General features: G+C 34.2%; 3 protein-coding genes across 5 annotated transcripts; all 3 read left to right on the top strand.

Annotated features, from left to right (window-relative positions):
* Positions 1-115: 115 nt before the first annotated feature.
* glr-6 lies at positions 116-4,626 on the top strand. 2 transcript variants are annotated; one of them, NM_171712.5, is made up of 13 exons: positions 116-287; positions 331-492; positions 540-675; positions 748-984; positions 1,348-1,642; positions 1,694-1,810; positions 2,201-2,305; positions 2,353-2,846; positions 3,303-3,479; positions 3,523-3,628; positions 3,676-3,863; positions 3,920-4,138; positions 4,185-4,626. In NM_171712.5, the coding sequence occupies exons 1-13, from the start codon at positions 221-223 to the stop codon at positions 4,414-4,416; spliced, it is 2,535 nt and encodes an 844-aa protein (NP_741822.2). In that variant the 5' UTR covers positions 116-220; the 3' UTR covers positions 4,417-4,626. The 2 variants fall into 2 exon arrangements, with proteins under 2 accessions (NP_741822.2, NP_001370595.1); NM_001383601.1 differs by lacking the exons at positions 116-287; positions 331-492; positions 540-675; positions 748-984; positions 1,348-1,642 and having other exon boundaries at positions 1,685-1,810; positions 2,353-3,479; positions 4,185-4,456.
* A 94-nt stretch (positions 4,627-4,720) lies between these two features.
* On the top strand, positions 4,721-5,345 carry F41B4.3 (Proteobacterial sortase system OmpA family protein). The gene is made up of 4 exons (NM_076749.7): positions 4,721-4,782; positions 4,830-4,982; positions 5,028-5,087; positions 5,136-5,345. Exons 1-4 carry the CDS (start codon positions 4,732-4,734, stop codon positions 5,274-5,276), a joined length of 405 nt encoding a protein of 134 aa, NP_509150.1. The 5' UTR covers positions 4,721-4,731; the 3' UTR covers positions 5,277-5,345.
* Positions 5,346-5,569: 224 nt separating this feature from the next.
* nssp-79 (DUF5354 domain-containing protein) lies at positions 5,570-9,586 on the top strand. Of its 2 annotated transcripts, NM_001029474.3 has the most exons (3): positions 5,570-5,601; positions 8,934-9,272; positions 9,325-9,586. In NM_001029474.3, exons 1-3 carry the CDS (start codon positions 5,599-5,601, stop codon positions 9,463-9,465), a joined length of 483 nt encoding a protein of 160 aa, NP_001024645.1. In that variant the 5' UTR covers positions 5,570-5,598; the 3' UTR covers positions 9,466-9,586. The 2 variants fall into 2 exon arrangements, with proteins under 2 accessions (NP_001024645.1, NP_001024646.1); NM_001029475.8 differs by lacking the exon at positions 5,570-5,601 and having other exon boundaries at positions 9,325-9,585.
* The last annotated feature ends 5,387 nt before the right edge of the window (positions 9,587-14,973 follow it).

The raw sequence follows: 14,973 nt of genomic DNA, 5'->3' as shown, positions 1-14,973 counted from the left end.
AAAGACATTGAAAAATATTCTTAAATGTTTAATTTAACATTTTTTTTTATCTTTCAAATTTCTGCTAGAACTTTGTATTTTGCTTTTTTCAACGCCCACTAATCAAAGTTCTTTTAGTGCTTGTGACAACACTATGGGAAAATCAGTCAATTCAATTATCGTCTACACATCAACCAATTAAGAATAAAATGAAAGAACTTGCTGAACAAATGCATTTGAAATGCTCAACATCTTCAGATTTCTACTATTATCTTTCCTAGGAACAGGTGTATCATCAATACGGATTGGTAGGCAATCAAATTGGGTTTCATCAGCAAAAAAAATTTTAAGGATTAATAACGAGTCACCATTTGGAGCATTCTGTACGAACCGCCGTGAATATTATAGTACCAAGAATCAATGAACAAATTGTGAAAACGCGAGGAGCTTGCTTTATCACTCACACATCCTTTATTGCACTGAAAAATTCGCACGAAGATTTGAACACAAAAAGTAAGGTAATGGAAAAAGTTCTCACATTTTTTCTCCTCGATTTTTAGTATGCGATCTCGCAAACTCAGAAGTCAGTGTTATTATTGGTGTTGTCGACAGAGAGAGTGGATCCATTATTGAAGAGCAATGTGCAGAGTTGAATATACTATTTATCCACTATTACTGGACACCCGGATATCAAAAGTAACATTTTTTAAAATTTAAATTTGATAAAAGCTTTTAAAAAGTATTAGCAATGTTTACTTGCTTTTTCAGAAAACAACAAACATCACTAAATTTGTATCCATCGATGGAATATTCTCAACTAATGGAAAGACTTATAAATCTGTGGCGCTGGGATAATTTCGTGTACATTTATTCAAATTATGACGCTCCGAAGCAACTTATCGAGACACTTTCTCGACTAGAAAAGAGCCCTGCTCTGCTACGTGCTCACACTTTGGATGACAGTATGATGGCAACAGCCTTGGCATTACGAGATACTTGTGACAGGTAGGTTTATTAATAGCACGTGGATCTTAACCGAAATATGAATTGGAACATGCCTGTTTTTGGAATTAAAAAGTCGTATAATAAAAGTTATATTTTATAGACTCAGAAATTATCAGTTATCTCCTGAAACTGAAAATAGTTTCAGATTTCGTTTTCAAGTGTTCATACTTGAGCTCCGCAGCTAAAGTTTCTTTGAAACAAAGCTTCTTTAACTTTTATACGTTTTGTTTTAAAGTCAGAGGCTATTTTAACTTCCTTTCATTGTATGTATAAATATTAAATAATTAATCACGTGTTAACTAACACGCAGTTTCTTATATTGAAAATAATTTAGAGTACGTCTACTACAAAAATTCATTTTAGAAATCGATGCTGGCCGAAGAAGAATCGTGTGCTAATCGAATTGAGCCCAAACGAAACACTTACATTTTTCGATGCTTCTCTGAAATTAGGAATGATAAGTGTCCACAACTGGTTTTTGATAACAGCGCTCGACGATCTTAACGATCACCTCTCGCAATACACTCATAATGGAATGAGAGTGTCACTACTGACAGTGTCTAAGGAGAAATGGAATCAAAATGATCTAGCCATCAAGCTTCCGGATATGTATCAAGAATATTTGGCCAAGATTCCATCTAATCCGAGAACACCATTTGTTAGTTTAAAAATATAATTTATAGCGTATATTTTCTCACTTGCTTACCAGAAAGACTTCGCGTTCATATTCGATTCAATCCTTCTTGCTTGCCAAGCAGGAGATAGGCGAATTATATCTTGTGGAGATAATGAAGCAGTGAAGAAATTCAAACTTCCAATAGTCAAGGTGTGTTTTTACCGGATTTTTTGAAACAGAACAACTATTATATTCGGTACTAGTCCTAAATCACCCCGCCACTTTTTTATTATTTTTTTGTTCGTTTTTTTTTGGTTTTTTTTCCTTTTTTTTTTTGAAAAAGTGGAAGAGTTTTCATTTCTTATTTCACTTTTTTTTTTGGTTTTTTCGAGAAAGTGGAAGAATTTTCATTTTTAACTTTATTTTCTCCATCTTCATCGCAATTTTTAAACTTCCACGTATTCACAAAAGAAAAAGTTTGAAAAATTTGATTTTAATCTGAACGAGTTATTATTCCACGTGTTCAAAAAAAAAACGAACAAAAAAAAGAAAAAAAGTGGCGGGGTGATTTAGGACTAGTACCTTATATTCATTTTTCAGCCATTCAAAGGTCTCACTGGAAAAATTTCGTTTAACGGGACAAGCGACCGAAGCGACAGCGAGCTTCACATATGGGAAATGGGCATTACTGGCGCAGGCCTCCACGTAATAACTTTTTTTAAAGTCAGAAATAGTATCCTTTTCATTTTCAGACAGGTATCTGGAAATCAACATGGGAAGGATCAAAGGAGTTGACTATGCTAGCCAAAAACATTCCGGGTACTCACGAGCACTACCAGGCTTCAGTTAGGGAGTCAAGAACTTTGAAAGTGACATCGATTCATGAAAAACCTTACGTGATTGAGAAAATCATGCCGGATGGTCGTATCAAACATGAAGGATTTTGTGTGGACTTGCTGGATAAACTTGCCGAGATGTTACATTTCAACTATACATTGAAAATTGTGAAAGATAATAAGTATGGAGAACGAAAGAATGGAACGGATGAATGGGATGGAATGATCGGGGAAATTTTACGTGGGGATGCTGACATGGCTGTTGCACCAATTACAGTCACGGCAACGCGGCTTGAAGTTATTGATTTCACGGATCCATTTCTTCAATTGGGTATTTCAATGTTAATGCGACAGCCAAATCCGAAATCATCATCGTCATTGACCCGGTTTTTGTGGCCACTTTCTGCAAGGCATGGCTTTGTAAAAATTATGTAGGCTCTTGTGGATAGTATATAGACGCGCAAGCTTACAAACTAATTTTTTCGAATTTAGTTCATTCAGATTAGTTTAAAATTGGTAAGTTATAATAGTAGCAAAATATGGAAATAGTTGTGAACTTTCGATAATTTATAGTCATGGAGGTCAACATTGAAGTCTACCACAGTAGATATAAGATTAAGTAGGTACTTAAAAATTATACGTTTTAAAAATAAGGTAATTTTTCAATTGTTCATCTATTTTAACTAAAGATGGTACGCATTTTTGGCTTAAGGCAATATAATACACAAATACTGCAAATTATTTAAATAACCGATCAATTAAATTGTATTATTAGTTTTTTTAAAAACTTAGAACGTTTACATGTCTCTATTAGGTAGTCCATTCATCAAAATTGAATACTTTATTGAATACTCTATTATTTTCAGTGTTTGGACATTTTCTGCGATTGCCACCGTAATAACTGCACTTCTGGTTACTGTCGCCGCTGTTTTATCACCAAAAGAGTCTACAGCCGAATTCAAAATTCAAAACTCAGTGTGGTATCTGGTGTGCATTCTTCTTCGTGCAGGATCTGGATATAACTGTCAGGCCGGGGCAACAAGGTTGTTCTGTTTTAGTTGTAAAGTTACAACATTCATCTTCCAGACTTATATCTGCAGTTTGGTGGTCGTTCACTCTTGTTCTAATTGCTCAATATACTGCAAACTTTGCAGCACTTCTCACCGTTGACAGAAAATCTATGCCGTTTAATGTAAGAACCAGTTATAAATAGATACATTATACATATAATATTTTCAGAGTTTTGAAGAGCTTGGAAATCAAACTGAGTACAACTTTGGATCAATTCTCGGTGGATCGACAATGCAATTCTTCAAATACTCCAGAATTGAGACTTTTCGTCGTTTGTGGGAGCGTATGCAAAGTGCCGAACCTTCAGCGTTTGTAGGCACCAATCACGAAGGAGTTAACCGGGTGTTAAATGAGAAGTATGATCATATATATATATAAACAAATTTAAAAAATGGGAAAATGCTAATTTCAGATATGTCTTCCTAATGGAATCTGCCACACTAGACTATCAAGTGACTCAAAACTGCAATCTTACTCGTGTTGGCAACGTTGTTCTTGGATCCAATGGATATAGTATTGCACTTCCAAAGGGATCAAAGTGGAGGGAAAAGCTTACAAGACAAATCCTCGATCTGAATGAAAAAGGCATAATTCTAATGTTGAAGAATAATTGGTGGAAAAAATCCCAACAGTAAGCTTTTCAATATTTTTGATATCCAAACTATCTAAGTTTTCAGAGAATGTCAGTCAAGTGAGCCCGAAGATTTACAAACTGCTCTGGGCGCTGAAAATGTGTACGGTTTGTTTCTTCTCCTCGCTCTTGGAAGTGGAATTGGAGTTCTTTGTGCGGTGCTGGAACATACACATTTCATATTCTTCGAGAAAAATAAACGAAATGGTCAAACTCCCAAATTGCAACAAATGATTGAAACGATTCATGCTGAAATTCGCAATTCGCCTAAATTTTAACTTTTTTGTGTTCATATTCAAGAAATAAATTATACTGTATCTTCATTCTGTTTCGCAATAACTTCTACTCGTATGATTTCGAAATGTTTTTGTGTACCTGCCTGCGTCTCCCCTTTGCACGTGTTCTCTCCCACTATCCGACGTTTCATAGCAGGATGGCCTTGGTTGTGGTTTGTTTTAATAAGTCTCCGAGATAAAAATAAACCAATTCTTTTTTAAATTTAGACACTTATTTATTTACCTAAAATTTATTTCGTTAAAAATTTTAACTGTGTGTTAAAACCTTCAAACATTTATTTTTTAGATTTCACCAAAATGACCGACAACTACCTCCGTCAAGTCATCGATCATGCTCAAAACAATCAGGTTAGCTGAGCACATCAGTATTCGGTCATGAATTACAAGATTTTTAGCGTTTGCGCGGAACCATGTCCGGAATCTTTTATCAGACAGCCTACGCCGCTGCCGGTGCTGGAGCAGGAGGCCTCATGGCTGGACCCCTAGGTGCAATGTTCGGAACAATGGCTGGAGCCGTTTACGGATATGCGAACTCTGATGATTACTCTGTTAGTTTTGTATATGTTTGAATATTTTTTAACTTTCGAATTCAGAGTGTTTTTGGAATTATTCAAAACTTGGAAGACGAGGAGAAGGATATTCTTACATCAACGGTAATTTCTTGAATAGCTAGCAAAATTTCAATCTTTAAATTTTTTCAGATCAGAAACCACGTCGGAGGATTGACATTTGCCGAATTCGTAAACTGGTTCAAAGATTTGAACCACCAGGCCACATTCATGCAACTTCTCATGGCTTATATGGCTGCAAATCAGAAATCTGCCGGAACATCGAGACGTTGATGCACTAATTGACAATTTTTGTGTGAATACCACTAACGATACCTCATTTTCAATAAACTTGGAAAAAGATCTCTTAATTTTGTTTTTTTTTTCGTTTTTTTCCCTCAAGCACTTTATACCACAAAAGCTATGAATTTAAAAGTCTGCTCAAACAAAAAACCGCCTTGACGTTAGTGTTGCGTGGGATCTCTTGAAAACGTTTACCAACGGAAATGAAAATTTTTTCATTAATCCGGAAACGTCTAAACCACATCTCCGTGAAGTGTAAATGTCAAGCTGGCAAACCACTCAAGAGTTCAATTTATGTGCCAATTTAGAAAATATGGTATGTTCAGATTCCAATAAATTTCTTAGAAACGCTTGTATGGCTTGATTCGGAAAAAGTTACGAAACTTTAAATGGTCGACCCCTTAATTTGTAAAAGTTAACGAGAACACAGGAAATTGATTCAATAAAAATGTCATTCAAAAATTACCATGACAACAAATAACCAGTGTCCTTTGTTGTGAAAGAATCTTATTTGATTGTAAACTGTACTGTTTTGTTGTGTATAAAAAATGAAACTTTGATTTCAAGCAACTCCCTAAGACCAGTGGTGTATTAGCGGTAAATTGTTTTCACCGAAAGCCAATTCAAAGTTTTCATAACCTTCAGCTAAATATAGATGAAATGTTTCATTTTCCCAGGAAATTGACCTAAAGGCCGGAAATTAACTTCTATATCGTAGTTTAGTTTTCTTGACTTTCAGTCGATATATGCGCAAATGTGAGGAATTTGTTGAGCTTAGAACAAATGGGATTAAAACCAGTAAAATATGGCGATTAAACAATCAAAAAATGAAACTAGGGTAGTTATCACATCAAAGAATAAATCCGTTTCAGTTGCCGCGGCATAGAGAAATTTGAAAATCAGAGTAAAACTTACCAACTTATTTCCGAAATTTTGGATCGCCATGAAACGTTTTTGTATATAATGCTTTGAAAGGTCATATTATAACATTCAGTTTTTTTTTCAGTTTCTTATAAATATTTTAGTGCGATTTTCAAAAATTTGCTTATCCTTTAAAATCAGTTACCTGTAGTGTAAATTACAATAGACCTAAAAATCTGAAAATACTATAATTTAAGCTAATTGTGGTTTATCAGTTTATATTCTCAGTATCAAATCTTCGAAGTTGTATAATATTCTTTAAATATAAAATGACATTCCTATATTCAAAATAATTGTGGTATGTCTATCCTTGAATATAAGGTGATCTGTCAATATTTGAAATTGATTTTATTGTGTTTTACATGTTTCATATTTAACTAACATACACACCATCATCTTAATAAAATTGTTTCTAAAAAAATGCTAAAAAAATTGTTCACCCGCCTTAACTCACTGGTGACCTTTACGAAAAATTTGAAGAAAAATGTGTTTTTGAAAATACTATTCTGTGCCTTTCTTTACTCACTCAATATAAACTTTGTATAATACTACACGAGTAGCAATAGTTTCATTCAGCACTCAAATTTACTCTATAATCACCCAAAGAGATCGAATTCTAAAATTTCTCAACACTAATTTCAAAAAGTGCTAAATCTAACTACAATCTTAAATTTGGCAATCTTAAATTTGTCTTTATTTAATTTGTATTAAATTGTCACCCTTTATTTTATAATTTAAGGCTTTGCTAATTTAATCAGTTTTTCTTGCGAATCTTCGAACAGTTTTGATCTTTTTGTGAAATTATTAAGAGATTATACGATACAGTCTTTCAAGACCATTTTTAGTTTTTTGTGACCGCCTCTCATCATTAAAAATCGTTTTATAAAAAACACAAGTAGCTGAAGAACACTGATTAAAAATCTGTAGACTACTGACAAAAGAAAACGTTATATCAGCTGATATTATAGTTCTAAATCTCTGAAATCGTATAATCTCTTTATAATGTTACCATTATTCTTGGAATTCGTGTGATCTGTCAAGCCTTTCTTTCCGTTGATCTGTCAATTTTTTACGTAGCTCTAAAAGGAACCAGGAAGTGACAAAGGATCTATGTTTAAGGGTACAAAAAAACTCTACAAATTGCCAGTTTTATTTCTAATTTGTTGTACGCTTCACTTAGCATGTATTAAAAAGCGTCTGCCACACAGGAGTGCACTCTAGAAAATTGACTCGTAATAGAATTTGTCAATGTAATGTCAGAACTTATCCTGCCTCTAATGTGTACAATAGAGTTACTCGGCATTTGGCTCTAGCTTCTTGCCCAAGTTTAGACAGCCAAGTTAATATTTTTGGCTTGGGCAAGAAGCTAGAGCCAAATGCCGAGTATGTCTAAAGTACAACTGACTATAAGTGTTATCGTACAAAAATCCTTTGGTATTTACTTCTTTTTTGAAATATCGTTTAGAACCTGAAAATCTCTGTTCAGTTCGTTTTTTAATGAGATCTGAAATTTTCAAAGCGGAATAGCGTCAGTGAGAAAATTGTTAATAATCACTCCACTTTTTCAATTTTTCGAAATTTTTTTAAAAAGTTTTACTGTACTATTTGGTTATTTTGGCCTTTGGTTAAGCAATTTCCCAATGTTGCTACTCTACCTTTAAACCCTCATAAATTGTAAGAGGTTATTAATTTTTTGGAATAAGTGCTTTATGTTTTTTCAAAGGCCACAAATTCTGAAAAACTTTGATTTTTTTGAGAAACTTCGAATATTGTTACCATCAACTTTTACAATTAGGCATTAAAATAAGAAAAATATTCCAAAAAGTTAAAAAAAAAGTTAACTAAGATCTTAGTTTCGTCACTTATAATGTGTGAAGTCGACAAAGCATAAACTTTTTTACGACCTTATTTGAATGTGCAAAGCATAATTGTACATAGCATCTTGCTTCAATTTACTCAAAGAGATCAACTAATCAACAAAAAAATTTCAGGAATCAACAAAATTTGGGAGTGTTTTGTACTAATATTTGGTTTTTTTCGGATTATTATGAGTGTATTCAAACAAAATCCTTATTGGTATTTCTCCAATTTTGAGCAGTTGCTTCCCCTGGCGATATCTACACGAAATTTTCAATTTTAACCATTCTGTTTTCAAGTTGTCCACAGTTGACATTTGTTTAAAATTTTACGAAAGCATCATGAAAACACTAGCGTGCGAATGAGCAATATTGAAGGGATTGACTATGCTTACAAGTTTATTCACACACGATATAATTTATTGTCGTGTCTTATCAATGTTGTAACCACCATTTATTAGATCTTCCTTAAAATTTTCTCTAACTGGAACCGATTTTATCATCAGTTGTAAAAAGTTTGTTAATTTTTGTTTCATATATTAGTGTCTATTGAATGTAGTCATTTTTTATTCGTAAAAAAAAGAAAGCATACATGCCGTCTCACATTTTTTTGCTAGATGCATTCTTTTTATTTTTAGACTATCCCAGGGTACGAAACTCTTGATGTCTCGGAATACATGTTCGCCTCGTTAATCCCTATTATTCGCATGGATGAAATCTGGCGAACTCCGCCCATGATCAGTTTCAGGATCAGGGCTCCGCCTTCAAAAGTGCATGTACAAAAAGCCGACTTTTCATTTGAACGTGTTCCGTTCGCAATTTTTGATTTTTACTATTTGTTGTAATGTTTCATTAACATATGTATTTTCAGGTAGCCAGGATGATCGCGTTTTCAAAACTCGCTGGTGTCATGTCTGTCATCGCACTCGCTAATTCTCTTGCTCCAGCTGAAAACGCGGTTCAGGACGCGAAAAATCAAGAGGACAAACTTCTTCGTTGCTGGGAGAAGGTGGATGTGAACAATCCGGGTTCGGGATATGTTCTTAGCGAGCCAATTTTCACGCTCTGTAGCCATATGATTGACCCAAAAGATAATTCCAAGTTCCACGTCAATGGAGTAGACGAAAATTCAGACGACTACTCTCCAGTGTTGAAAATGTTCGCAGACACCATTGACGACTATGCTGTTTTGACCGTTTGCCTGCAAGAGGTATTCACTAAATGTTTACTAGCAGATTGCTTTTCAAAGTAATTTTTTGCAGGCTTTCGCGTTCCATGGACCAACTAGAAATGCTCAAATCAGCCTAAGGTGTCTCTGTAAGAGAGAAGGCTGCAATGCACCCAGGTCACTCACTGAGTTCCTCGAGTTCAACAAGAAGCCGATGCCGGCTTTCTCCCATTGATCGAGATTTTCTTCCAAAGTCCCAGTTGTTCCAATTGCATTCATCAGTATCCGATTTTGCGTCATTTCTTTGCTTTAAAATGTTTTACTATTGTTGCAATGAAGAATAATATTGCCTGTTATTAAAGCGTTTTTGTTCAGTTTACGGGGAAAAGGAAAAAATTGGATAGATACCGTATTTGCTTTATTAGTAAGGCGTCTCTATTAGTTTTGCACCTCTACCAGTATTGCATTAAAATTATCTCTTGAAAAATAGTCTTGCAGCCTTTATTAGTTTTGCACCTCTAGTAGCTTTGCACCCCTTTATTTTTACCTTACATTTGAGGTTCCAAATATTGCATTACAAAATAGTACTACAAATCATGATAACACTTGCATACGTGGTATAACAAGTCAGAATAGGTAAGATATTACTACAACTTGTTAGACTATTTTTGCGTATTAGCCGTGATAATATGGTTTAAGTGTTGTTATTGAATTTGATGAAATTGTGCCACTACTCAATGAAACCATCATAAAAAAACTTATTCAAAATTTAGTATGGCAGCCTCTATTAGTTTTGCACTTCCTAATGCTAATGCATCCAAATCGGCAATCGAAAATTAGTATTGCATGCAATAGAGGAAATACGGTAAATTCGATCTACCTAAAATCAGAAACTTTCGAAAATAAATTCACTAGGAAACTACGAAGAACGTCTTCAAAAATCATAGCTGCGGAGGGGAAAAAGCCAATTTTTAGAGTGTTAGAACAGTTTACTCGCCTGAGAAATTTCAGGATTTTAGAACAGAAAATATCATTTCAAACAGAAGGATATTATGTAGAGGTAAGCTCACCACACACTGTTTCGCGGCTGAACTCCACTTCGAACTCCCGGATATTGGCATTTGAAATTGTTTCAATAAATTATTTTCATTTCCGCGGCCATTAAACAGCCTTAAAGATAGTTTTTACAATAAGAAACGTTTTAGAAATTTGGCATTTCACAAATATCAAATTTGAAAATATGAACTCCTCTGAATACTTGTTGTGTCAATATACTGTTTTGACTAAAAGAAAATAAAATTTTCAGCAAAAATTGCAAGAGGATATGTTTGGCTTTTGGAAGTGTATTGATTAAGTTAATATTTAAAATTGAATTTATTTTCCCAATGTTTTTAGCTATGTTAACTCCAAAAATAATATTTCTTTGTAGACTCTTTTTTTTATTTGAATTATCTGAAAAAAAATCAATTTCTGAAGGCAGTAATTCTCAAAATCTTCTGTTCTCTAAATATTGGGTGCTTTTCGATGCCCTTTGTAGACAAATCAATGGGAAAATTGTCAATTTCTGAAGGCAGTAATTCTCAAAATCTTCTGTTCTCTAAATATTGAGTTCTTTTCGATGCCCTATGTAGACAAATCAATGGGAAAATTGTCAATTTCTGAAGGCAGTAATTCTCAAAATCTTCTGTCCTCTAAATATTGGGTGCTTTTCGATGCCCTTTGTAGACAAATCAATGGGAAAATTGTCAATTTCTGAAGGCAGTAATTCTCAAAATCTTCTGTTCTCTAAATATTGAGTTCTTTTCGATGCCCTATGTAGACAAATCAATGGGAAAATTGTCAATTTCTGAAGGCAGTAATTCTCAAAATCTTCTGTCCTCTAAATATTGGGTGCTTTTCGATGCCCTTTGTAGACAAATCAATGGGAAAATTGTCAATTTCTGAAGGCAGTAATTCTCAAAATCTTCTGTTCTCTAAATATTGAGTTCTTTTCGATGCCCTATGTAGACAAATCAATGGGAAAATTGTCAATTTCTGAAGGCAGTAATTCTCAAAATCTTCTGTTCTCTAAATATTGAGTGCTTTTCGATGCCCTATGTAGACAAATCAATGGGAAAATTGTCAATTTCTGAAGGCAGTAATTCTCAAAATCTTCTGTTCTCTAAATATTGAGTGCTTTTCGATGCCCTATGTAGACAAATCAATGGGAAAATTGTCAATTTCTGAAGGCAGTAATTCTCAAAATCTTCTGTTCTCTAAATATTAAGTGCTTTTCGATGCCCTATCTAGACAAATCAATGGGAAAATTGTCAATTTCTGAAGGCAGTAATTCTCAAAATCTTCTGTTCTCTAAATATTGAGTGCTTTTCGATGCCCTATGTAGACAAATCAATGGGAAAATTGTCAATTTCTGAAGGCAGTAATTCTCAAAATCTTCTGTTCTCTAAATATTGGGTGCTTTTCGATGCCCTTTGTAGACAAATCAATGGGAAAATTGTCAATTTCTGAAGGCAGTAATTCTCAAAATCTTCTGTTCTCTAAATATTGAGTGCTTTTCGATGCCCTATGTAGACAAATCAATGGGAAAATTGTCAATTTCTGAAGGCAGTAATTCTCAAAATCTTCTGTTCTCTAAATATTGAGTGCTTTTCGATGCCCTATGTAGACAAATCAATGGGAAAATTGTCAATTTCTGAAGGCAGTAATTCTCAAAATCTTCTGTTCTCTAAATATTGAGTGCTTTTCGATGCCCTATGTAGACAAATCAATGGGAAAATTGTCAATTTCTGAAGGCAGTAATTCTCAAAATCTTCTGTTCTCTAAATATTGGGTGCTTTTCGATGCCCTTTGTAGACAAATCAATGGGAAAATTGTCAATTTCTGAAGGCAGTAATTCTCAAAATCTTCTGTTCTCTAAATATTGGGTGCTTTTCGATGCCCTTTGTAGACAAATCAATGGGAAAATTGTCAATTTCTGAAGGCAGTAATTCTCAAAATCTTCTGTTCTCTAAATATTGGGTGCTTTTCGATGCCCTTTGTAGACAAATCAATGGGAAAATTGTCAATTTCTGAAGGCAGTAATTCTCAAAATCTTCTGTTCTCTAAATATTGAGTGCTTTTCGATGCCCTATGTAGACAAATCAATGGGAAAATTGTCAATTTCTGAAGGCAGTAATTCTCAAAATCTTCTGTTCTCTAAATATTGAGTGCTTTTCGATGCCCTATGTAGACAAATCAATGGGAAAATTGTCAATTTCTGAAGGCAGTAATTCTCAAAATCTTCTGTTCTCTAAATATTGAGTGCTTTTCGATGCCCTATGTAGACAAATCAATGGGAAAATTGTCAATTTCTGAAGGCAGTAATTCTCAAAATCTTCTGTTCTCTAAATATTGAGTGCTTTTCGATGCCCTATGTAGACAAATCAATGGGAAAATTGTCAATTTCTGAAGGCAGTAATTCTCAAAATCTTCTGTTCTCTAAATATTGAGTGCTTTTCGATGCCCTTTGTAGACAAATCAATGGGAAAATTGTCAATTTCTGAAGGCAGTAATTCTCAAAATCTTCTGTTCTCTAAATATTGAGTTCTTTTCGATGCCCTATGTAGACAAATCAATGGGAAAATTGTCAATTTCTGAAGGCAGTAATTCTCAAAATCTTCTGTTCTCTAAATATTGAGTGCTTTTCGATGCCCTATGTAGACAAATCAATGGGAAAATTGTCAATTTCTGAAGGCAGTAATTCTCAAAATCTTCTGTTCTCTAAATATTGGGTGCTTTTCGATGCCCTTTGTAGACAAATCAATGGGAAAATTGTCAATTTCTGAAGGCAGTAATTCTCAAAATCTTCTGTTCTCTAAATATTGGGTGCTTTTCGATGCCCTTTGTAGACAAATCAATGGGAAAATTGTCAATTTCTGAAGGCAGTAATTCTCAAAATCTTCTGTTCTCTAAATATTGAGTGCTTTTCGATGCACTATGTAGACAAATCAATGGGAAAATTGTCAATTTCTGAAGGCAGTAATTCTCAAAATCTTCTGTTCTCTAAATATTGAGTGCTTTTCGATGCACTATGTAGACAAATCAATGGGAAAATTGTCAATTTCTGAAGGCAGTAATTCTCAAAATCTTCTGTTCTCTAAATATTGAGTGCTTTTCGATGCCCTATGTAGACAAATCAATGGGAAAATTGTCAATTTCTGAAGGCAGTAATTCTCAAAATCTTCTGTTCTCTAAATATTGAGTGCTTTTCGATGCCCTATGTAGACAAATCAATGGGAAAATTGTCAATTTCTGAAGGCAGTAATTCTCAAAATCTTCTGTTCTCTAAATATTGAGTGCTTTTCGATGCCCTATGTAGACAAATCAATGGGAAAATTGTCAATTTCTGAAGGCAGTAATTCTCAAAATCTTCTGTTCTCTAAATATTGGGTGCTTTTCGATGCCCTTTGTAGACAAATCAATGGGAAAATTGTCAATTTCTGAAGGCAGTAATTCTCAAAATCTTCTGTTCTCTAAATATTGGGTGCTTTTCGATGCCCTTTGTAGACAAATCAATGGGAAAATTGTCAATTTCTGAAGGCAGTAATTCTCAAAATCTTCTGTTCTCTAAATATTGGGTGCTTTTCGATGCCCTTTGTAGACAAATCAATGGGAAAATTGTCAATTTCTGAAGGCAGTAATTCTCAAAATCTTCTGTTCTCTAAATATTGGGTGCTTTTCGATGCCCTTTGTAGACAAATCAATGGGAAAATTGTCAATTTCTGAAGGCAGTAATCCTCAAAATCTTCTGTTCTCTAAATATTGAGTGCTTTTCGATGCCCTATGTAGACAAATCAATGGGAAAATTGTCAATTTCTGAAGGCAGTAATTCTCAAAATCTTCTGTTCTCTAAATATTGGGTGCTTTTCGATGCCCTTTGTAGACAAATCAATGGGAAAATTGTCAATTTCTGAAGGCAGTAATTCTCAAAATCTTCTGTTCTCTAAATATTGAGTGCTTTTCGATGCCCTATGTAGACAAATCAATGGGAAAATTGTCAATTTCTGAAGGCAGTAATTCTCAAAATCTTCTGTTCTCTAAATATTGGGTGCTTTTCGATGCCCTTTGTAGACAAATCAATGGGAAAATTGTCAATTTCTGAAGGCAGTAATTCTCAAAATCTTCTGTTCTCTAAATATTGGGTGCTTTTCGATGCCCTATGTAGACAAATCAATGGGAAAATTGTCAATTTCTGAAGGCAACCTATGCATGTGTGCACCGAAACATTAAAATTTCATTTTGTCAAATTAACCATGACAGTAAGGCATTAGGGTTGTTGTGTTGTTTTACCACTAGATTCGCATTTTTCTATTCTGAGCAGTTCATCAAATCCCTTTTAACACGGGAAAAACATTTGACACCAACCAGTCTCCACGGTGAAAAATGAAGATGAGAAAAATGCTTTTCTGATCGACAACCATGCACAGATGTTACCTCCCACACAATGGATGTGGCCCGTAGCAAAGAGCTGGTAGAAAGAAGATAAAAAAAGCGATCACAAGTGAGACGAGACAAACAACAACTGAAAAAAAAACAGATAGAAGCACAAAAACTTTTCTTTCTAACCCACATTACACCGTCACGCTCTATCGCTGAACCTCTTCGACATCTGAACTCTTCTCCTGTGTCTCTAGTCATCAAAGTTTTGTCACCGTCGCGAAATAGGTTTGGCACTGCCAAAGAGTTTTCTGCTTTTCTTTTCTTC

This window comes from Caenorhabditis elegans, chromosome X (genome assembly GCF_000002985.6).
Source record: "Caenorhabditis elegans chromosome X".
NCBI classification, from domain to species: domain Eukaryota; kingdom Metazoa; phylum Nematoda; class Chromadorea; order Rhabditida; family Rhabditidae; genus Caenorhabditis; species Caenorhabditis elegans.
This window is presented reverse-complemented; position numbering and strand designations above follow the sequence as displayed.

What these genes read in the sequence shown, in the direction of transcription:
- glr-6 (NM_171712.5), top strand. Translation starts at nt 221, where the DNA reads ATGCTCAACATCTTCAGATTTCTACTATTATCTTTCCTAGGAACAGGT. An exon ending in TTACGAGATACTTGTGACAG is followed by an intron (nt 985 to 1,347) that starts GTAGGTTTATTA and finishes AATTCATTTTAG; the next exon opens with AAATCGATGCTGGCCGAAGA. An exon ending in TCAAACTTCCAATAGTCAAG is followed by an intron (nt 1,811 to 2,200) that starts GTGTGTTTTTAC and finishes TTCATTTTTCAG; the next exon opens with CCATTCAAAGGTCTCACTGG.
- F41B4.3 (NM_076749.7), top strand. Translation starts at nt 4,732, where the DNA reads ATGACCGACAACTACCTCCGTCAAGTCATCGATCATGCTCAAAACAAT. An exon ending in CGAACTCTGATGATTACTCT is followed by an intron (nt 4,983 to 5,027) that starts GTTAGTTTTGTA and finishes TTTCGAATTCAG; the next exon opens with AGTGTTTTTGGAATTATTCA. An exon ending in AGGATATTCTTACATCAACG is followed by an intron (nt 5,088 to 5,135) that starts GTAATTTCTTGA and finishes AAATTTTTTCAG; the next exon opens with ATCAGAAACCACGTCGGAGG.
- nssp-79 (NM_001029474.3), top strand. An exon ending in TGACCGTTTGCCTGCAAGAG is followed by an intron (nt 9,273 to 9,324) that starts GTATTCACTAAA and finishes AATTTTTTGCAG; the next exon opens with GCTTTCGCGTTCCATGGACC.